The sequence below is a fragment of the Opisthocomus hoazin genome, chromosome 4, assembly GCF_030867145.1.
Source record: "Opisthocomus hoazin isolate bOpiHoa1 chromosome 4, bOpiHoa1.hap1, whole genome shotgun sequence".
Taxonomy (NCBI): Eukaryota; Metazoa; Chordata; class Aves; order Opisthocomiformes; family Opisthocomidae; genus Opisthocomus; species Opisthocomus hoazin.
The window spans coordinates 3,984,289-4,007,031 of record NC_134417.1 but is presented as its reverse complement, the minus strand read 5'-3'; the positions used below and the strand labels follow the sequence as shown (position 1 = coordinate 4,007,031).

The 22,743-nt window shown below is 48.0% G+C and overlaps 1 protein-coding gene across 3 annotated transcripts in view; it reads left to right on the top strand.

Annotated features, from left to right (window-relative positions):
- The window catches only part of INPP5D (inositol polyphosphate-5-phosphatase D), a 55,342-nt gene that overhangs the window by 28,876 nt on the left and 3,723 nt on the right, over positions 1–22,743 (top strand). For all 3 annotated transcript variants that reach the window (XM_075417656.1, XM_075417655.1, XM_075417657.1), the window contains exons 4-26: positions 481–652; positions 1,930–2,070; positions 6,855–6,942; positions 7,716–7,796; positions 7,974–8,045; positions 8,322–8,445; positions 9,554–9,660; positions 10,200–10,302; positions 11,133–11,329; positions 12,130–12,247; positions 12,748–12,844; positions 14,175–14,313; positions 15,002–15,110; positions 15,266–15,354; positions 15,569–15,650; positions 16,841–16,930; positions 17,092–17,205; positions 18,319–18,401; positions 19,441–19,528; positions 20,280–20,429; positions 21,224–21,314; positions 21,547–21,654; positions 22,277–22,546. In XM_075417656.1, the coding sequence (XP_075273771.1) occupies positions 481–652; positions 1,930–2,070; positions 6,855–6,942; positions 7,716–7,796; positions 7,974–8,045; positions 8,322–8,445; positions 9,554–9,660; positions 10,200–10,302; positions 11,133–11,329; positions 12,130–12,247; positions 12,748–12,844; positions 14,175–14,313; positions 15,002–15,110; positions 15,266–15,354; positions 15,569–15,650; positions 16,841–16,930; positions 17,092–17,205; positions 18,319–18,401; positions 19,441–19,528; positions 20,280–20,429; positions 21,224–21,314; positions 21,547–21,654; positions 22,277–22,546 (2,713 nt within the window). The remainder of the gene's footprint in view (positions 1–480; positions 653–1,929; positions 2,071–6,854; positions 6,943–7,715; positions 7,797–7,973; positions 8,046–8,321; positions 8,446–9,553; positions 9,661–10,199; positions 10,303–11,132; positions 11,330–12,129; positions 12,248–12,747; positions 12,845–14,174; positions 14,314–15,001; positions 15,111–15,265; positions 15,355–15,568; positions 15,651–16,840; positions 16,931–17,091; positions 17,206–18,318; positions 18,402–19,440; positions 19,529–20,279; positions 20,430–21,223; positions 21,315–21,546; positions 21,655–22,276; positions 22,547–22,743) is intronic.

Here is a 22,743-nt window from a genome sequence, read left to right as displayed (position 1 = left end):
GGGTCTATTTTCTCCACCTGTGTTTGCTTACTTTAGCTGTTCACTTCTTTCCACCATGCCTCTCTGCCCTTTCTGCCCCAGCAGCAGATCTCCATGATAATGGTAATGATATGGATGAGGTACAACTGTGTTCTCTACGCGTTATATTCAAAGTAACTAATTAACCTTCATATCTGCTGTGCAAGTGGGACAGTCAAACTGGCTCGGGTGAGGTTACGCTGCCAGGCAGCGGCATACGCTGCCTGCACATGAGGTCCAAGCCTGGCAGCTCAGCCCGCTGGTCTCACACCGCTGACATCCCTGAGAATAGTGCAGCAGGGAGCCCCGGGCTTTCCAGCTCTGCAATCAGAGGCCCTTCAGAAAGGACGGTTTCTGCAGTGCCTGCCACTGTGGTGCAGACTCTGCCCTGCCTGTGGGTAAGGGGGAGGAGGACAAATTGCCATGCTGGGATGACCGTGCCTTTCCCTTCCTCCTCGCCAGATCTGGTACCCACGCCGCCTATCCTGCCCCCACGCAACATCCTCATGGCACTGCCGAGCAGCGAGACAAAGGAGGTGTCTTCTCTCCCTGAAAACTCCAGGGTGGCAGACGTTAATAAACTGTCCCTTTCTGAGACACTACTCCAGCGACTGCAGTACCAGGACACAAGCAGGTGAGGACGGCAAGTCACAGGGCTGCAGAATCAGCCTTCAGCCCAGCTCTGTTCTTTCTGGGGCGCTCTGTTTGGGACAGCTGAGGACCTATTTGATTCATCAAAACTACTCCTTGTTTATAGTACCAAATGAAGAACAGAATCAGATCTACAGTGTGTTGGCCACTCTCTACTGTCCAGCTGTCATCTAGAAAAAAATACTTTTCTGAAGTATTAAAATCACCAATAGACTTCCTCCACTGAGCTATAGTTTTCTAATATAAAGGATGGTAATATCTGAGAGAACTTGGTGTATTAGCCATGTGTCTAAGCTGCAGATTGTATCGGAAAGCACTAGCCAGTCCTCAGAAAGAATAACCTTGCGTGTGGATTTCCAGGTACCCATACTTACTGATTTACTCCAGCTCCAGGTCTGACTCACACTGTCCCACGTGCTAGCTGTGTCAAATCTGGACGTGCACAGAAGCCTTAGAGGAAGCTACATGACATTTAATGACCAGATCTGCAAAGTTTAAAAATAAAATAAAAATAAAGCCAGAAGGCATGCCTGTTGGCAGGGCAGTGGGAGGCTGTGAGCAAACAGTGGTCATGCCTGGCAGTACAGGTCCTGTTGTGGTGGCCATGTAGCAGCTGGCTGACTGGGAGAAACCCAGTTTTGTTCAGCTGCCTGCACCATTTCACCTGCTAAGCAGCCAACTGGGACTTTCTGCATTCGTCAGGGCAAAAGACAGCCCACAAAGTCTGCCTGGTTCATCCTTCCTTGTGGTGCTGGAGTCCAGGCACCACAGAGACAGGGAGGAGGGGAGCGTCCCATACAGCTCTGTGGTCTCAGCCCCCATCCCAGACTGTTTTGGACTGTTTGGAATAAAACCTTCAAAGTGGGACTTGGTGAGGTAGAAGGGAGCCTTCATATCCCAGAGCCCCTGAGCTGCTGGCTGTTAGCGACCTGACAGCAGCCTGGCTTTACCTGCCAAGGCTGGCCATCCCACCATGGCTTTAGCACAGCCAGGCATCACAAGGCTTCCCCTGACAGGGCAGCTCAGCAGTCAGGGAGGAGAGGATTTGGGGCCGGGAAGGAGGAAGAGGAGGATGTGTCAGCAGTGTGGTGGGGGATCTGTGGTCCCATTCTGAGAACTACGTATTTACACTGAAATCCAAGGCAAATGGCCCCCCTTCTGTCTCTGCTGGCAGCGGAAGCTTCAGAAAGATAGTAAAGCTGTCTGATATTTAAGAGCAGAGAGAAGAGCTGGCTTTTGACCCATCTGTTTCTTTCACAGTGTCTCCGATGAGCATCTTAAACTCATCCAGGACTACCTGCGAGTACACATCATCAGTGACTTTGAGATGGTGCAGACTGGCTCAAGCAATCTGCCTCAGCTGAAGAAACTACTTACGCTTGTTTGCAAAGGACTCTTCAGGTAACTAGAGGCTGGCTTTCCGAGATCGCGGTATGGTGCTGTAATACCGTAGTCTAACGTAGCTTCCACGTGCGTGCATTCAGATCCTGCATTTCTGGCGTGGGAAATTGGCTTACCCTCAAAAACATTATATTTAGACCCCATGACCTGTGATTCTGGTCCAAAGATGTGAAATCTATATGAAAGACATAGCTCTGACAGTGAAGTTTCCCTGTAGGCGGTTTCAGTCAGTGAAGTTGGTTTTTTTTATGCTTTGTTTAGAAAGAAACAAAACAAAAAATGCACTAACTGATTAACTGCATAATTTGGTAATGCATAAATGACACCCACAGAATTGTCAAGCACAAGTCGTTTATGGAAACAAGCCCATATTGGTGTATAGCTATGTTTTAAACACGGATGTTCCTTCCCACTAATGCACTGTGAACCTGGAGTGATTCCACTGATGTCAGTAAAGTCCAGCTCAAACGAAGAGAGGAACAAGCCTAGACTCTGCGAATTTTACCTTGCCTATTTATAGACCTTCCAGGTCCCAAATAGGAAAACCTCAATAGAGAACTAAAACCTTGCAGAGCTCCCTATTTCTCTGATGGAAGGATGCGATTTCCCCTGTTGCTGCTTGTAAGCAAATGAGGAGATGAGCCCACACTTCTGCAGAGATCTTAGAGCTCTCTATGGCAGAGGGCACATACTTCCACGCTTGTATCTGTGGCTTGCAATACCCTTCTTTCCAGTCTGCTTAGAGGTGAGGGTGGCCTGGTCTTGTACTCCCAGAGCTAACTACGGCAGAAGAAAGGGCTAAAATGAGGGGTGAATACCGCTGGTTTGCTCAGCTTTAACTTACGGAAGGAAGGAAGGCAGGGAGCGAGGGAGGTGCTCAGCTGCTTGGGGCCGCGATTACTACTCTGAAGCGGAGGGCACTGTGCACCTTTTACCAGGCAAAGGGAGAGGAATGTGCAGCCCTGCTCCTTCTGCCACAAGCCAGCCGCCCACAGACAAGCCCCTGGCAGGACTGAGGATGGGTTGTGGAAAGAGCTGCCCTTCTTCTGCGCCCTGCCTGAGGGTTTTGCTTCTCTACGCCCACAGAGGGGGAGACCCAGGTGGCTAGCTAAGAATAAACCTGAACAATGGAAAGTAAAATCTAATGAAATCACAAGTGAGAGTTTTGTGTGTTACTGAAATACCTCCAGTAATGCTGTTCAGATGATGGCTGGCTTTTTCCAGTTCCAACTTCTTATTCTACTTCACCTTCATCTGGGCTTCACAAGCCTACTCCTCATAAATGTACATGGGATGGCGAGAAAGGAGATGCAGCCTCTCAAGTACCAGGACACCTTTTACATTTCCAGATTGTCAGTCACAAAAAAACCTACAGAACTTTGCAAAGCATCATCTTAGAACAGAGCTGGGTGACTTCTTCGGCTGCTGGAAGCCTGCTGAGCACAGGGGCAATGCACCACCGCAAACACGGCAAAGGGCAAGCTGCTTGCCCTCTGTCCTTCTCGTGGCTGCATGGAGCTATGGAAATGTATGTCCTCATGCAGTTCTTCCCCCCCTTCCCCAGCTTTTTCTCCCCACACCTGCATTATTTCAGTTAGGTGGAGCTGCCTTCTCAATTTTTTTGTGAAGGTCCAGAGCTGCAGGCTGATTTCACTCCCAGTCAGATCTCTTTGAGCAATCTCTCCCCGTCTGTTTGAAATGTCCCATGAATCTCCACCATCCAACCAAACTATTTGCTTAGCTTCAGCTGGCTAGTAGGCAGATGCTTGCATATCTTATTGTTTTCTGCAGTCTTAATCTCTGAGGTTGTCTGAGGTTTTAGCTTACTTCCCTTATCATACTTCTGAACTCAAATTTAATCAGTAGAATTATCTAAATGTAGTTTTTATTTACCCCAGCTTTCTTCAGCTGCACAGAGCTTCCAGCTGAATGCACAGGTAATTCCTGGGCTGCTTCTCAGTGGTTGTGTCCTCTTTTTCTTAATAATGTTAAATTTCATTATTGTCACCATATTTGAGAATAGGTTAAAAAACCCCAAACAAACAAAAAGAAGAAATGTTAATTGGCACAGCTTGAGCTCTTTCACTGGAGCTGAAGCACTTTTGAATTTCCTAGGACGGCGGAGGGTTAAGAGTGTGCAGGCAGACACTGGCTGTGGCTGAGCTGACCCCAGCTGTTTGTGCACCACACTGATCTACCGTGAATCTGAGGTTTTTGCAATGCTGCGTTCTGGCTTCTTCCAGCCTCCCAGAGCCCAGCTGTGCCATCCTGCAGGGTCACTCTCAGATACACTGCCATCACTGTGCAAAAGGAGCATCCCGATGCCCTTTGGCTGACTCACCTCTGTGTTCTGATACTGGGCTGTGGGTAAGCAGCGACTGCCAGGGTTAGCAAGGTAGAGGGGATGCATACTGGAGCTCCTCAGTGATTAGGAGAAGAAAAAAGCTTATAATGAACCATAGGGTTGGGAGAGGAGTTGGGCCAACTGTTTGTGAAGAGTCTGTGGCTTTTGCAGTTCGTGCATTATCCACAGACAGATGTGGGACCCATTTCTGACCAAGCAGAGCTGGGCCAGAGCAGACCAGGAGTTCAGAGTTTGCCATCTCTTCCCATCATCCTCCTCACCGCTGATGCCTGATTAATTTAGCAAGGCCCAGACCCCAATGTGCATTAGCGATATTGAAAGCTGGTTTTAATTTTCCTGGAAGCTGCTGCTGCTGCCTTCTAGGGCTAGCTGTGGCCAAGGGGGTTAGGGCAGCCATGGCACACCTTCTTATCAGAGCCCAGGGGACAATGGGGCAACCGCTCTGGGAGAGGCTGTTCACTCTGGTGACTCATATACTGAAAATGAGACAAAACAGAGACTTGTGAGGCTGATGGCTACTTTTGTGAAGCATTCAGTGCTAAAAGAAATCGGCATACAAGGGTTTGCTTAGTCAGAGGAATCCTCCAGGGGCTGGAACGCTGACTCATGGAGAGCTTGGTACCAGTGCAGCAGAGTGGGGACTACCCATGCGAGTGGACTTTGTCACAGTTTCCTATCAGCTTTAAGTGAAAAACACTAATAGTGGCCTATTCAGCCTGCTACTGTCTGAAGCCATCATTCGGTCATCGGTCACTGCTCTGCATGCTCCTGTTTATTCTCCCTCACCGGATAATTTGCACATAGAGCTTTTAAGGCAGCTTTCAAGCACTTGTGATAGCAGCACTTGAGCAGCTGTATGTGGACACGCAGGCTTCTGACACTGCAGTGGAGATCAGTACATATATTTCCATTATACTGTCAAGAGAAGAAAACAAAAAGGAGTTATAAGTGCAGTTAAAACCACTTTGTGGTTTTGTTGAATTTGAACGCCTGCAGATGCTCTTCGCCCATCCTCACACGCGTGCTACACGTTGCATCATACAGCAAACAGAGAACAGTTTTCCCCTGGGAAATCATTTCTGAACTGCTTCAAGCAGCTTCTCCTCTGTGTTTTCGAGAGATGGCCTACATGTCCTTCACTCTCAGACGCAGTAAATATCCTTTCATTCTTTTCAAACTGAACTTCACCCAATGCTCCTGCAACTCCCTGCAGCCTCCTGGGGCCTGACTCCATGGCTGCAGAAATCAGTGGGAGTCTTGGGTCTGGGGCCAGAGCCATTTGCGGTGACACTGGCCCTAGGTGATCTGAAGCTGAGTGGTGGTGTTGGAGGACAAAGTTTAGCAGGTCCAGATTCCTGTAAGTGTCTTTTACTTCTGTGTGCCCCATGGCAAGTCTTTCAGATGGAAATTTCAAACAGGAGTGCTTAATTTAGGCAATTAATCATCCATGGCTCAGCACCTAGACAAATATCTAATCTTCAGAGTCAGGCATACCTTCACTTTGGAGCACCTTCCCCAACAAACAGGGAGTAAAATCCAGTCCATTCAGACTCAGGAAAGCGAGGGAAATCATTAATATCCATTGTTGACTAGGCACAATGCAAGCATCCTAGCACTGCTCCCCACCATCACCTTCCTCTTCACCTGTGCTCCCTGTCTGCTCTTTCCATAAGTCTTGTCATTATAGGAGCATGATTTCTGTGCCGGATTCATACAACAGCGTTTGGACAAATGAGCATCCTGTCGCATCCAATTGGGAAACGCTGAAGGAATCTCATTGTAACCCGCAAGGCTGGTGCTTCTACCCCCTCGCTGTGCCCGGCCCCTCTTCGTCATGGGAGCTGAAAAATCAAAAAGTGACTTTCCTCTTCGTGCAGTGTCCCCAGCATCCTGCACCAGCCTCAGCAGCTGCGCAAGGCCAGTGCAAAACCGAACTGCTCCTGCCGCTGCGGCATTCAGAGGCACCAGACTTCGCTGGGCTTTGAGATTTTTGAGCTCACTTTGATCTATGAGCTGGCATAGTTGGGTTGATGCAGGTTTTACACAGCGTACTCAGGTCTGGCCCAGACTGGGACATCTTTCTGGGGAGATTTAGGAAGTTACCACCCCTGAAGCAAAACCCAAGGAACCGCCGGTACGCCCGTGCCTCAGCCGTTGCAAGGCAAAATCAGCTGCCGAACTCTAAGCTGCCTTCGCTGGCAGTGTCACCAAGGCAGCTGAGAAATGCTCTCGGCGCCCATCTCACCAACCCCGAGGGCAGTAAGCAGCAGAGGACAAGAGCATGGCACGTGGTGACAGCAGGCATAGCGTGAACGTGTGCTCGTAGTCCCTGCTGCATGGCTTTGTCCAGGGAGATCTAGTGCTAACCTACCCAGGCACCCCACCGCAGCCTTAGACCTCTACCGTGTTCTGTTCCCAGCGAAGCCTCTAGGACTCTCCCGTCTCTGGAATCCATCCAGAAGGTGTTCGAGCAGCAGCTGCACCCTGGGATCCATCAGCGCTCACAAGTAAGTCTGCTGGAAAGTGGGAAAAGGAGAGGAGAGAGGAGCGCGGGTGGCTGTCAGCATGGGGGAGGGAAGGGTTCTGGTTGCACAGCAAGGACCGGTGGGATTCGGGTGATCGGTTACCACTTCTGCTCTCTGTAGCCACTTTCTGCCTGCGGTGCAGAGGCGCACAGTGAGTTATATCCCCACAGTTTCACTTCTCCCGTAGTCCCTCTGCCTGCTCTCCCTTGTGCCCCAGAAGAAAATGCAGTGAACTGCTTGAGGACTTCCATCTTCCCATCCTCCCTCAGCCTGTGGGCTAGGGCTGCACGTTTCTCTGTCCATAAACTTCACTCCAGGATGTTTCACTGCCAAATCCTTTCCTTCCACCAGCCCTCTTATGTCCCATGATCTTCCTCTCCCTGCCCGTAGCCCAGAAAACCAAAAGGCCAGGAATTCTGTAGGTCCAGCCCCTGGACTTCCAGGTCCAGCCCTGGACCTGGTCACGCAAACCTGTCCCCCAGCAGCAAGCTGACTCCCTTGCATGCCCAGCTGCCTCCAACCTTTGGACAAGGTTTGCAAATTTGTCCTTCCACCCTCCCATACTTCTGCATGTTCAGCCAAACCCTGTGCTCTCGTGCTGCCCGTTATGGATTAGAGTGGCAGAGGCACAAGTGCTACTCCTCAGCCTGTGCGCAAGGTGTTCCTGGGGCGAGGCTGCTGCGCTTCCAGGCCATGCTCTGTGGGTTTGCTAATTATGCATCTCTCTCTTTTTGTTTCTATGTTGTGGTTATCAGATGCTCGGTGAAGCTAGTCCAGTCAATATTGTATTGAAACTCAATCAGCTGATTTCTTTGCTGTCTTCCATCGAAGAAAAGGTAGAGTTTTACAGCTCTTTTATATTATCTTCTCGTCATCTTTTGCCTCTAGTTATGCTTCTTGTTCATCATCAGTACAATCCTCTGCTCCTCTAAGGTTTCTTTGCTCTGACTTCATTTCTCTCAACGTAGTGCGGAATAACAAATGCAATTTTGTACACATTAATTCTTTCATAGGTGAAAACACTGTTGATTGAAGGTCCTGATTCCACGCACCGGCGCTCCCTTATCCCCCCTGTCATTTTCGAGGTAAACGTGCTTCCTTAACAACGCTGATCACAATGTGGAAGGCCAGTAATGCAGATTTATGTCGCTATCTCTGTTCCTGGGAACTTTGCTGTGCTGCCACAGAGATAACAGCTATTCCTGGATGCTGTTTAGCACCATGCAAATGCTTAAGAGATGTCTAGTGAGATTGGCATAACGACAGTATGTGTCCACGAATTCAGGCAAGTGTTGCATTTGTAGTACACGTGACTGAAGCGCAGAAGATCGCTTATGAAAAATCTCTCTGTTTTCCAATAGGTGAAAGCTGACTCCCTAGGAATTTTCTCAAAAATACATCTCAAGGTTGATGTGGAAATGGGAAAACTGATTATCAAGAGAGCTAAGGACGGTCCAGAAGACAAGTTTTATACCCACAAGAAAAGTAAGATGCTTAAGGTTACAAGTGCTGGACTAGACTCTCGGGCCCTTGGATGATGGGGAGGGGTTCCCTCTGGCCCCACTGAGGGCAAGGTTTGGCCCCGGGGTGCAGATATTTCTGCTAAGTCCTGGGTGTTGTGCAAGGGTCCGGTCAGTCCAGACTGCCTGTCCCCAAGGCGGCCTGCAGAGAGCAGGTTACTGGGGTAACCAGCTTTCACAGATTGATTTAGACCTGGCCTCCTGGTCTAAATGGATACAGTGTCAGCAGGATTGCAAGGGGCCAGGTTTTGACAGAAGATTCCCTGTAGAGCTGGGTGCAATAGACCTATTTTCTACTGAAAAGCAATATTACTGGAAAAAACAACATTCTGCAGGAACATATTGACTTCTGTGATGATTTTTGATGGTAAAAAGCCAGATACTCTGTTTCAGTAACATTTTTCATTGCATTTCCCCTTGACTTTTCTTTTTTTTTTTAACGTGAATTAATATCTGTACGATGAGCAATGCCAGTTTGATCTGTGAAGGCCCAATTCAAACAACCTCCCTTTTTCTCTGTTGTGTTTCTGGACAGGCAGCTCATTGAGATTGAGCCAAACAGGGTAGGGTTTATCAGAGCGTAAACAATGCCCTTGGGCTCTCTCCTGCTAGAAAATCAACCTGTTGCTGGCAGTGATCGAAAAGATTAGCTTTCACCTATGGCTTTCTCCAGCTGGTGTTCATAATTACTCAGCTGCTGTTTTAGATGGGGAGTAATCACCTTTACCACCAAATGATGTTTTACCTCCTCTTTCACACATGAGGAGGGAATATATGTAGGCTGGCTCAGGATGCAGAGACATTGCCTGCAGGAGGCCAAGGCTTCACTTCAGACTGCAGGGCTTGGTATGGACAAGAGCTCCAGGCAGAATGAGTTCTGGGGGCCCTCTCTGAGTCCAGCCTATCCCTATAGCGAACAGGATTAAGCAACGTGAAAATGTAGTTATGTGAGGCAGAGTGAGCCTCGGACATGAAAGACCATGCAAGTTCTGAGCCTGCCGGCAGGGTCCTGTTAATTTTGGTGGAATTCTAGTTTCAGTGACTGCGGCTCATGACACCCAGTCTCTGTTTAGTCTTGCAGCTTATCAAGTCCCAGAAGGTCCCTAACAAACTTGTGATTGTGCTGGAAACAGAAAAAGAAAAAACGCAGCGGAAGGAATATGTATTTTCGGATTCCAAGGTACGTGTGCAATGTTGCGTTCCTGCCAGCCTGGAGCAGGTACCGGAGTGGGAGTGGTACAGAGGGCATTCCCTGGCAGAAAGAGGAACTGCTGAAGGATGGTGGTTGGCTTTGCAAAAATGAAATTTCTCCTTTTTTCTGGAAACCTCCAGAAAATGAACAAGTGTACTGCGCAAAGGGAGATACTGGAGAAAGCAACCATCCCTAGGTGCTGTCGCTGAGGCAGGAGAACAGAGTGTCAGCAAGCAGTGAGAAGGGGCAAGGAGTCATGTGAGGGTAGATGCAAAAAGGTTCATATAGACAAACAAGAGGGAAATCTAGGCCTTCTTCTGACCAGCTCAGCACTTGATAAGTAATGCACAAGCTAAGTGCCTAAAACAGTACTACAGGAAAGACAGCCTCTTTGAAGGTTTCGGGATAGTGGAGAACTAATCTGCCCTTCAAGTGTGCTGGGAATTTCCTGGTTCAGCTAATTTTGCAAGAGGTTGTGTTGGAGGAGTTAAGCATCTCGTTAATTATCTCTGCTCCTCCCTATCCAGAAGAGAGAAGGGTTCTGCCAACTTCTGCAGCAGATGAAGAATAAACACTCGGAGCAACCAGAGCCTGATATGATCACCATCTTCATTGGGACCTGGAATATGGGTATGGGCTCCCTTCTGACACGGGCGTTTCTTCAGACACTTGCCAAAATGTGTGCTCACGTGCCAAGATGAGCTCCAGGCACGCTGTCTGTTCTGTAGCAGATCTGGACAGCAGGGTTGTCTTCCACTGGGACAGGGGAAGAGCTGATCTCTAGGCTTATTCTTGCAGGCGGTTTGACACTTTTCATGGTTCCAGTCAAAGGACCATAAAGTTGGCCCTGACAGGTACTGAAGGATTCCTCCAGTGACAGGGAATTGTGGCTGGCACAAAGCTGGTGCAGCAGTGCATGCTATCCTCCACCTTGCTGAAAGGGCAGGAGCAATTCCAGTAACTTCACGTCAGCTGCTTCTGAACCTGACTAGGGACTGTTCGTGTCCAACCTGGGAAGAGAGCTGAGTATCTGCGATACTTAGAGAAGGGGACAGGGTATATTTTAGGATAGTGGAATTTAAGTTATTTTTCCCATTTTGGGAGAAATGCCTGGTTCAAGTGCTGTAAGCCAAGCTGTCTGCACTCGTTCTTATTTTAAGGGGTAAGGTAAAGGCAGGGGCAGGCCAGGAGTACAGCTCCGTACCTTCACACTTGGCTAGTCTTGGCCTTGGCGAGCTAATGAAACAGAGGAAGGTGGTCAAAGCAGAGCCACTCCTTCATCAGTGAGTCAGGTGGGGTTAACATCTTTGTCATCTCAGAATAGCGTGCCTGGCTGATACGAAACTGATATGGGACAGAGTGAACGTGAAGTCTGTTATTTCTGTCCCCATGAGTTGTCCGTATCCTGGGTTTGACAGAACACACTTCCACTTACTTGGTGTTTGCTTTGTTAATAAAAGGTGCTGCACCTCCCCCAAAGAAGATCACCTCCTGGTTTCTCTCCAAGGGGCAGGGGAAGACCCGTGATGACACTGCTGACTACATTCCTCATGACATCTACGTGATCGGCACCCAGGAGGACCCACAAGGGGAGAAGGAATGGCTGGAGACCCTGAGGCAATCCCTGCAGGAAATTACCAGTATCAGCTTCAAAGTGGTGAGGGGTTGTTCCAGCTATCCACAGAACTCAGGCGTACGAGGAGAGTACATGTTGTGCAAATAAAAGAGACGAGGAATAAGTGGCATTCTGCCTACACCTCCTCCCCTTCCCTCCCTTTATTGTCGTTGCATTTGGATGAGAGAGTGTGAACTGCATCCATCTGTGAACTCCACAAGATCCTCCCCAGGAGCTGGGCAGATGGGCGTATCGCTGTAGACAGTGACCCCCCCGCTGTCAAAGCAGGGACCCTGCCGTGAAGCTCCTCTGCCTGCCAGCCTGGGAGTAAGGGGTAGATGCTGAGCACCTGAGTCACGTGGTGGTGACATTTTGACCTTCATAAAGGAGGAGACAAAAACTTTCTGAGCCAGCTGTAGCCCAGATCTCATCCTAGGCTATTGCATTTTCAAAATAGGATGTAACAGCACACAGGCACAATCATAAACGTAACTGAACCTTATTAAGACCAAGTTTGGACACTCCTGATTTTCAGTGATGTCAAGAAACAAATCTAAGCTTATCTGGAAGGCCACGGGAGAGCAGGCTTATGACTCTCATGGCGTTTGGGAAACTGTATTTTGTGGAAGCAAGGCAATCCAATAATTAACTAGAAAATAGCGCTAGAAAATAGCTAGGTCCTTCCTCCCACCTTTGATTAAAATGACTGAAAGCATATCCTGAGCACAGGAAGAAAATTTGTGTAGGAGAAGTACTACAGAAGGAGCCAGGAAGGCTGCAGCTACAGCAGAGCTCCGCAGGTATGTGCAGGAATATAACCTCTAACCTTCCCATCCCTGCAGATAGCAATCCACACCCTCTGGAACATCAGGATTGTTGTACTGGCCAAGCCAGAACATGAGAACCGCATCAGCCACATCTGCACAGACAACGTGAAGACGGGCATCGCAAACACACTGGGTGAGGAACAGACCTGCTCTTGTCCAAAGCACTGAGATCTGTTCAGTCCATGCCAATGCTGTCCTTGAAATGGAACAGCTCTATCTCCACAAGGCCCCTTTGACTACATTTATGGGACACTAGCTAAAAGTTATATCCCACTAGCACTGATTATATCTTACCTTGTAAGAGAGGAAATCTATTTGTGTGTATACTTAGCGCATATATATATATCTTTACATTCCCAGCAAACACCTTTGACTGGCTATTGGGTTGCTCTTTCTTGGGTTTCACAAGGAAATTGCACTCCTATCCCTTCAACTAATCTTTTTAGCATCCTTAGAAAATTTGTTACCACAATCTGTGCTGTATGTACAAATTCTTTCTGTGCTGATTAAGTCAACTTATTTCTCTTCTCCGTCCTCCGCTCCACTTTAGATGTGCTAGGTGCTTTATTATCTTTGCTAGACTCAGCCTGGAGGTGGATTGATTTCTTGACAGTTTTGGCTTCTCTTTTCCAGGTAATAAAGGAGCTGTGGGGGTGTCATTCATGTTTAATGGAACCTCCTTTGGGTTTGTTAACAGCCATCTGACTTCAGGAAGCGAAAAGAAACACAGGTAAGATACATCCTCCCCTCTCAAAAATGGATCTTGACCCAGCGTGAAATTCTCTGGGCCATGCTTGGAAGGAGGGCCCACCAGACAGTTGCAACCATGTTTTCCTGACTATAAAAATTTGTTAAATGTCTCCTGGGAGGGCAAACTGTGCAAAAGACTGCCCACTGTGTCACCATTTAAGCGAGGGACTTCTGCTGTATGGCAATACCACATAGGTGCAGGTGAAACGGACAGCAAAATGATTTCAGAGCCAAGTGTAAATGTCTCGCACAACACTTGTGCAGCCCGTTACGCAAGCCCAATACACGAGGAAGACAGTTCCCTAATCTACAGTGTTTTGGAGAGATGTGGGAAGGCTTTTCCCACCCCAGAATAACGTGCTGAAGGGGACTGTCTGCCTCCTCGCTGTAGGCAGTACTGCGAGCACGGGAGCTGTGGTGCACCCTGGGGCACAGCTGAGAAGGATCCCGCGAGGCAGAGCACGCTGTCAGGAGTGCCACGAGGGAGGCGTGTAGCACAGGAGCATCTCCATGGTGGCTAATTCTCTATACCCAGCTGTGAAATGAGTTTCCGTGGGCTAGGCAGGTTCTGTGCAGCACGGGACTGGAAGGCAAAGATCCCAATGCTGGTGGGAGACCTGTGCCCACACTGGGAGGAGCTAGAGCAGTTGAAAGCAAAGAGAACTTGAAATGAATATGTTGTCTTTGCCATTTTTCCCAGTCCAGAACCCAGAAAACAGACGGTGTGGGATTTCTGCACAGGGTCTTTGCCACTAATGGAGTTAACTTGTATGGAAGGGTTCCCCAGGGCCTGGAATAGCTGCCAAAATCTAGTTATGTGTTTGCTGCTGAAATCTGCAGGCAACAATCTAATGCTGGGTTTCTAGGACATGCAGCTCAGAAAAGCACAGCCCCAGGAGGCAACAAAAGCAGCTTTAGGACAGCTTTCCAGCCGTTCAGTTCAGGTGGAAACAGCCCGACGCCCGAGGTGGAGCAGCCCGGAGCTGCTGTAAATGCCACTGCCGCCTCTTCACAGCGGGCTGCCCTCCTGCTCCCCAGCCACAGGCAATGAGAGCTGCAGCGTGAGAGCTGCGCTGCCGGTTGCGTGAGGTAGGCTGGCTGACCAGGAGACACTGAGCACGTTGTCCGGGCCTGTCTGCTGAGGCGCAGTGCGAGGCAGGGCTGGCAAGTTCTCGGCTCCCGATCTGCTCCTGTCTGCATGCTGAGCCAGACTGGTCCGTGCCTGGTGAAGCGGCAGTCTCTGCCAGCCCAGGCATTCAGAAATTCCATGGCAATTTAGTATGTCAGGCAGATGTTTCTTGTCTTGACAGACGCAACCAGAACTACACGAACATCCTGCGCTTCCTGACACTGGGAGATAAGAAACTGAGTCCGTTTAACATCACTCATCGCTTTACTCATCTTTTCTGGCTGGGAGACTTGAACTACCGCGTGGAACAGCCCCCAACGGTTAGGGACTCTGTGTGAATCCCTGGAGAGACAAAATACTGTGTTGCTACAGAAGCACTATCTTCAGCTAATCTAGGGCAACATGGCAGAAAGAGGGGAGGCAGAAGGGATCCCCAGGGCACGAGCATGGCACCAGTTGAGGGAGACTAAGGAAACCCCCTTTGCCCTCTCCAAGGATTAATGGACCCAGCGCATGTCGGGAATGCCGCCTGGCACACTTTGCTGCTCCAGGCAGGATCGCTTCCCCAAACCGCCCAGCTCTCCTTCCCACTGCGAGCAAGCATCTGTCCCTGAACAGCTTGATCCAGAGATTGCCTTTCTGCTCTATTTGGTTAGCTTCTAATGGCTCAGAACAGGCCCTCGGAAGCAGGCAAGCCATAATAAATGTTGGATAGGTTTCAGTAGGCGGGAGGTAACAGCAAGCCTGGTGTTGATGTGCATCTGGTTGCGTGTGTGTGTGTGTGTATGCTTGTGCAGGGGATGTGTGGGCATTTTGATGCCTGTTTCAGTAGATAAATGTTCAGCCACACAGTAGGGATGAGGGCCTTTCAGTGGAGGGAAAGGTGGGGAAGTGACGGGGTTATGGCTCTGTGAAATGGTACAGAAGCACTTGCCGGCTCACCAGCGAAGGGGGTATTTATAAGCAGGTTGTGCATCATCTGCAGCTCTGCTGTTTCCCTGTTGGCAGGAAGCAGAGAATATTATCCAGAAGATCAGGCAGCAGCAGTATCCGGAGCTGCTGGCTTTCGACCAGCTTCTCATAGAGAGAAAGGACCAAAAGGTGTTTCTGCAGTTCGGTAAGATTCGGAGCTTGTCGGCAGGTTCCTCTCCCGTTTCCAGCACCTTTCTCTGCCAGACTTGGCGTGGGGCAGGGTGTACGGAGCAGCTGCTGTCATGCCCAAGTGAGGGTTCTCGATGGGCCAAACTTAACAGAGCTGTCTCTCTGTTTTAGAGGAAGAAGAGATTACTTTCGCTCCAACCTACCGTTTTGAAAGAGGTACCCGGGAGAAGTATGCTTACACCAAGCAAAAAGCTACAGGGGTAGGTGAAAACTGATTTCCCTTTGGAAAGCAGCTCCTACAGAAGAAAGTGGCCAGAACCAATCTGTGCATTTTCTGCCCTTGTAGTGTTTTGAAAGGAGTCAATACAAAAAGATTTGACACAAATATGTGGTGCTTGGGCAAATGAATTTCCTGTTCTTTTGTGAACTGGTCCTTTCCCTTCTTCTTGACATCGCTTCTCCTTCGGTTTGCAGATGAAGTACAATTTGCCATCCTGGTGTGATCGAGTGCTCTGGAAATCATACCCCATGGTGCACGTTGTGTGTCAGTCCTATGGTGGGTAGCTAACAGATTGTAGATAGCAAAGCAATCAGTCTGAAACGGAAATGATTCAGAACAGAGTCTGTAGGATCTCCCTGCACTGCCAGGCACTCAGCATAGAGGTTCCTGATGTTAAACCAGGCTGAGTGGAGCCAAATGTCCCTGCCTGTAGCCTTGCAAGGTTGGGAATTAATTCTGTTACTCTTTTATATGCAGAATACTGCTCAGACAGCTGCAGCTGTCCAGCTTTAGGCCATGCTGTAGGATCACTTTACACCAGTTATTTCTTGGCAACAACAACCACTTTCCCTGTGGAGTTACCACCAGGAGCTCCTTACTTGATGGTGCCAGCAGGGCGGGCCCTGTGCACACAGTCTGCAGAGGCCGAAGCTGCGAACACCTCTGTTCTATCAAATCGTGTTCCAGAAGGACTGTGTGGTACCAAGAGCCTCTTCCCTTTCCTGCTGAGAAATGTCACAGAAGTGCAGTGCAGGGAAGGGAGGGAGCCCACAACACTTGGTTAGAAAAAGACTTAGCTACTAGTTGCTGAAATTTCATCAACTATATGTAGGACCAAGCATCCGAGTATGATGTCAATGGTTTCCTATGTGTGGGATTGAGAAGAAGGCCGTAGAAGTCTCTTGGGGGATAAGGGGGGCACAGAGCTTATGACGATGAGGTGTGCGGTCAAATAAGTACGTCTAGAAAGTCTGGCATCTGCTTTTGTACACTGCTCTGTTCAGTGGACTGGGCTTGCTGGAACTCGGTGTGTGCTTAAGTCAAGTCAAGACCTTGCTCACTCACTGTTAATCTTGGGCCATGAGCCGCTCTGTAGCGCTGAAGCAGCACCAGTGTATTCTTACGTGATTTCCTGCCGTGTTAGAGCTTTAATTAGCTGTGCACGTTGCAGAGGCAACCAGGAAGCCCGCAAGCGCTTTTGTACTGGGGGAATCAAACACTGACAGTCGCTTGCGAAATGATACGGTAAAGTTGTGTCCGTTCATCAAATCTTCATGTATTTTGACAAAAGAGTTATATTCCTATATACTAACATGAGATTATGTAGAAACACCTTTGACTAGAGACAGTTACCACAGCGACAGTTACGTTTTCTGGAAAATTACCGAATAATATTTCTATCGCAGCGATCTCGCTGGAGCAGGGCAGACGCAGGGCAGTAACTCTCCTCCTGTTCTCGTTGGCAGGCTGCGCTACTGACATCATGACCAGTGACCACAGTCCTGTCTTTGCCACCTTTGAAGTGGGAGTCACCTCACAGTTTGTTTCAAAGAACGGTTAGTGAGGCTGGCTGCACGTGTGCTGTCTTCATCTTTGGATACAAAATGCAGTGCTTTGTATATGTTGAAAGAAAAGGCTGATTCTTAAAGAGACCACTCAGAAATGTCTTCTATATCTCCTACTGAAAATGGCATTATTTTCCCTTCCTCTTTCCTAGACTCCAAGTACACGGATTCCCAAGGGGAGATAGAGTTCCTGCACTGCTACGCTACTCTGAAGACCAAGTCCCAGACCAAGTTCTACATCGAGTTTCACTCTAGCTGCTTAGAAAGTATGGGTTTGCCCATCTTTATTCTTTCTGTCAAAGTTTTCTGCTTGTTTGGATTGTCCCCCTTTCTCTTGCTTTGATCCAAATAAATACCTGTGTGGATTGCATGTTCTAGTGCAAAAAAGGGATGTCCTACAGATTTGTTGTAGTTTCCAAGTCATCCGATACTGTCAGCAGTACAATCCAAAACCCACAGCCATTTAGTCGTAACCCATGCTTAGACATGTAGCCTTCCACCATTTCTTGGTTTGGCAATCTGATCGTCTCTTCCTTGAAGAGAAACACGTGTTGTTCTTGCTTATCACACAAAATCTCTACTTAGCAAACACATGATTGTTTACATTTCTAATCGGGCCTGCTACAAATGATCAGGTGCTTTCAAAATAACTCATCGGCGTTATGCTAATAGAAATAATTTAATTACCCTGGTTTAAAAAAAGACTAAGTCAGGGGATGAACTTGAAGTGAAAGGAAAGATAGTGATTTGACTCTGTAAACGGGACCGTGTACCCACCAGTGCTGCAGATTTTACTCCCTGTCCCTGTGCTGCAGGGCTGAGGCTCAGCTGTTTATGTAATGCGAGCCTACGTGCCCTTGCTGCGGGTTTTTTTAAGCGGTTCCCCATCACAGGACTGCTCCTGTAAGTGGGACAGCATGCCTTCGGTGTATGCTTCATCACATTATCGCATGTCAGAGCGCTGTGTCAAAGACAGTTCCATAAAAGATTATTTTTTGGCTGTATCAAAATTTGCATAAATTTCTATGGAAACAGTGTATTACGAATCTTAAATTAGAATTTCAAAAGTGTGCTATCTTGAGTGGCGTAGGAAGAGCTGTCATGTTCCTATCCTCCAGTCCATGTATGCACTGAGCTTTTCAGTGCCAAGTTTAACTGTAAAATAAAACCATTTAACAATGCTCCAGTAAAATCACTTGTAAAATTACTGTGTAAACATTCACCCAAAGCTCAGACTTGAAGCTTCTCAATACTTTTAAAACTTGTGTCCAAGGGGGAAAATAATTGTAGACCTTTTGGAGATCTAGCATCTGAAAAGGATTTGTAGCCAAGTTCTTGCTGTCTTTCTTCTGGTGAACTCTTTTCTCATCCCTTTGCAGGTTTTGTAAAGAGCCAGGAAGGAGAAAATGAGGATGGGAATGAAGGGGAGCTTGTGGTAAAGTTCGCTGATGCGCTTCCAAAGGTAAACTGGGACTATGTTTCCATGTGGTATGGAAAGAGAAGCCTTCCACTCGCATCCCATAAACAACATTAAGTGTTTCACTTCTACAAATGTTGTTTTCAGGAACATGGTTGTGATCTTGTTTACACTCAAAAGAGATTGTAAGAATGCAGGATGGGCTTCAGCTAAACAGAATACGTTGCAAGCAGGAAAGGCCTTCCTTGCCAGTGTGCTTTCATCTGTATTGGGAATTTCGCTGTCATGACTGTGTCACTCAGGAGCGTGACTTTTTCCTCCTTTATAGTGACCACAATTATGCTGACAAGTCTTTTAAGCAGGCCCATTTTTTAGTTTTAGATGGAAGACTAAACATCTTAAAGAGTAACTCTGCCCTAGAGTTTCTCTGTCCTGTCTGACAAAGGTTTTTCTTGCTATTTTTTAGAAGAGTTGACTATTTTTTACCTGTGTTAAAAAGACCATCAATGGCCAGAAGCGCTGTTCTGTGCGTCAGTGTCTGAGACAAGTCCTGTCCTCTAGATCAGATCTGTTCTCCATTTCCTGGCACGGTGGGAGCTGGAAGAACTATCAGAGCTCCTGGATTTGGAGCAAACAGGCATGTCAGTACCCTTCTGAATAGCCCAGAAGAAGTGCTGACTGTGGAAAGAGTGCCTTACACTGCGAGACTGGGGGAAGACTCCACAATAAGTGATTGTAACAACAGCCAAACAGATTTTTGGGAACAGACTGTAATCAGAGTCCAGATCGCTTCCTGCCAGCGATTTTCAGTCCCGCACTGCAGGAGGAAACTGCAGCTCATCCCATGAGTGTTTGATTTGTAGCATTCCGTCTGCTGTGCTGGGAGCGAGAAGGGGGGGACTCTAAAAGTGTGTGGCCTTCTACTGCAGAACTCCAGACATCATCAGAGGCTGATCCTGGGGGTGACATGAGACCCTCAGGGGTCTGTCCAGCCCAGTTTTGCTCATTTGGGACTGAGGCACGGGGAGAACTGTGTTTGTGTACACCACCTATTGCATTGACCCACATTAACTCATCTTTGCAGCTGACTCCAATTATTTCAGACCCAGAATACCTACTGGACCAACACATCCTCATCAGCATTAAGTCATCAGACAGTGATGAATCTTATGGTAAGTGCTCAGCCTTAAAGTTCTGGATGAGTCAAAATCTACTTAGATTTTTCCAAACCGCTGAAAGAGTGGGAGAGAACAGCAGTAACTTATAGACTGAACATCTATGATGCTCTGACTTCTGATTTAGAACTGAATACATACAAAAATACATTGTGGGCAATATTTCGTGATGTAATGGTGATTAAAGGAATATGAACTAGAAGCAGCAATCTGTGTAAGCTTTACCAGCCCTAAAAGAGGAGCGACTTAAAAAGAAAGTACTTTACAGAAATTAAATCAGGAGTCAGTCTGTTTAAATGGGTTTATTCAGAACATACAAGCCCTGTTTCACTTGCACTTACTTGATGCATTTCTCCTGGCTACAGAAAAGTCACTGTCAGTGCTGCTTGCTCCCAAATTCTAACCAGCCAGAGACTGGAATCCTTGTCCACAGAGGGCTCTTTGCCAAAATCCCATTAACTGAAATGGCAGTCACAGGCTCATGTTTTCCTTACCAGTAATGGAAGCTCAGAACCCCGTAGTCACCTGCGGTTGTCTCCAATGCCCAAATCCTTCACGTATGTGAAGAAGTGAAATGAATGCCCCTGACTTCTCAAGAGGTATTACACTCCTTACTGTGATCCAAAGCAGATCCTCTCCAGTAATCTCAGCCCTGTCAGCACAGTGATAGTAGAAGACTGACAGGAGAATAAGATTTCAATGCTTTTTTTCTCAGTCCCAGGCTCGTTGTCTCCTTTTTGTGCTCTAGGGGAAGGCTGCATTGCCCTGCGAATAGAAGCAACAGAATCCTTAGTTCCTATCCATACTGTGCTGACACACCATGGTGAGAAAACAGGGGTCTTCCAAGGTGAAATCAAGTTACAAACTTCACAAGGAAAACAGAGAGAGAAACTGTATGGTAAGGAACCATATGTAAGGAACTGTATGGTAAGGAGATCATCTCTGCAATGCTCACTCTAGAGAATATCATTCTCAAACGATTTCTCATAACTGTCAAGGAACTGAAAATTATCCTTGCAGTACTTTTAGTCCCAAAGAGGCAAGGGCTTTTGATGCTGACTGCAAGGAGCTGTGAGTATCGTTAGCTCTCAGGAGTGTACCTGTACTCTTTCAGAAAGACACAGCAATTCCATTTGGGTTTTTCTTTTTCATCACTCCAGTAAATTCGGCAGACTGAGAGAGCCCCCTGTCTGTCACTGATTCTGATTTTATTGAATGGGGGTGATACCTTATCTCCGCTTGCAGTAGCTATATGACAAGGTGCCGAAGCTCTCCCTGCTCCAGTCAGGCTGGGAGCCATCTGCAAAGAGCACGTGAGGCTCTCAAGGAGCAGATCCTCAGCTAAAAGACCACAAACATTGCTTATTTTCACCTTGCTGCCTGTTGTTCTCTTTCAGAGCAGAAAAGCAGCCTCGTGACATTTACTATTTTTTTCAGTGGTGCAATGACCTGTATCTGACTGTTTGGGGGATCGTGACCTTTGTAGTTCAAGATACGCATTTTTTCCTACGCCAACAAGACATGACATGTATTAGTGGGCCGCTGAAAACATAATACCAACAACTGTTTAAAATTGTCTCACTTTCATTCTGATAGACAGAGATGCCTTAATACAAGCAGTAACACAGAAAACTTAGGGACTCAGACTCTGAAGCTGCTAAAACACTCTTTTATGCCTTTTCTTTTGTTCAGATTTTGTCAAGATTGAACGCGATGAAATCACTGGGCAGAAACCAAAGATCAGCAACTTAGAGCCTAGCAAAGACTGGGATCAGACTAACAGGTAAAGGGCAAGCGGGTAAGTTAGTTACAAAAAACTATTTGGCTCAGTAAACGCAAAGGTGGGCTTGCTGTGGGAGCAGTGTTACTGGGCATGGCGAGCGCTGGGAAGCTGCCTTTGTGGCCCTCTGTCAGGGCCGGTCAACGCTTCTGAGCCCAAAGCCTCAAAAGCTGAGAATGCATTAGTCAGTCTGGATCCCTGCACCCCACTTACATTTCCCTTTTATTTCCAACAGAAAGTCAAAATCCACTCATCTGATGGCCAGAGAGGCAGCGGCCATTGCTCGCTATTGGGGGAGTGCTTCCTCTTCTCCAGACAACCCGGGAAAGGAGGATATGTTACGGTAACCCTGGTGCCTCACCTCTGCCGGCTTGGGGTGGGAAGCTGTGTTCAAAATGCCTGTCTTTTCCTTGCCACGAGTCACCGGACGCGGCTGGGTAAGGCCGTCCTTTCACTCCCGTTTCACAGGTGCCCTTCTTTGCGGGCAGCTTCCTGCCTTCTGCATGGGTACACCTCAGCGGGCCAAATGTCTCTTCTCTTGTTCCAGCAGCACATCGCTGTGCTGCGCAATGCTGCCCAGCGCTGCCGTTCTCCTCCAGCTTGGAGCTGTCCTGAACTGCCGGGCCCAGAAACCTGTAAAAGCCCCTGTACGTGGCTGCAGAAGCCGAGTGCTCTCTGCAGCCTGGAAATGGAAGTGTCTGCCACAGCCAGAGGAACTGTTTGGGGCTGGGGGAGGTGGCCTTGACCCAGCTGGTTCCTCTCTGGTGACCCAAGGGAGGGACGTGCTAGCAGGACTCCCACTTACTCTCTGATTCTGAAGCAACAGTGACAAAAAATAAAAAAGAAAGTAGGTGGTATGGAATCTAAGCCGTCAGTGGGCACCAGCTCCTTTGTAGCTGGCAGGGAGACAAAAAAAAAAGTATTTGTGCATGTATTTTCCTAACAATATTTCTTCTCTTCAGCAGCTCTGCTCCCACAGACATCAGCAACCCCAGCTACCTGGGGGTGGCTGCTTTTTCTCAGCAACCCTCTGCAACCAGCCAGCTTAAGCAGATACCTTCACCAGACCAGCCACCTGCTCTCTGGATCTACGAGCAGCAGCCCAAAGAGACTACCTCCGTGATGGGACAGAGTCAGTCGGCCTCCACATCACCCTCCTTGTCGCCTCTGTCTCCAAAAACTTCCCTCCAGCCTACAGTAAACAGAAGCATTTGTAGTCGGAGTCAAGAGTACCTGTGAGTCTTTGAGTTTTGCACGGGGGCCAGCCCCCTCTCTCCTGCCATTCTGCACAGTCACTATTTCATTCTCTGTACAGAGAGCTCGAGGTGCAGCGTATTCTTTCCATCCTTTATCTCTAGATTTAGAAAAAGATAAGTCAAGGTCACAAGTGCAGACATCGCATACTCAAAGAAAACTAGTGCAGTAGTTCCTC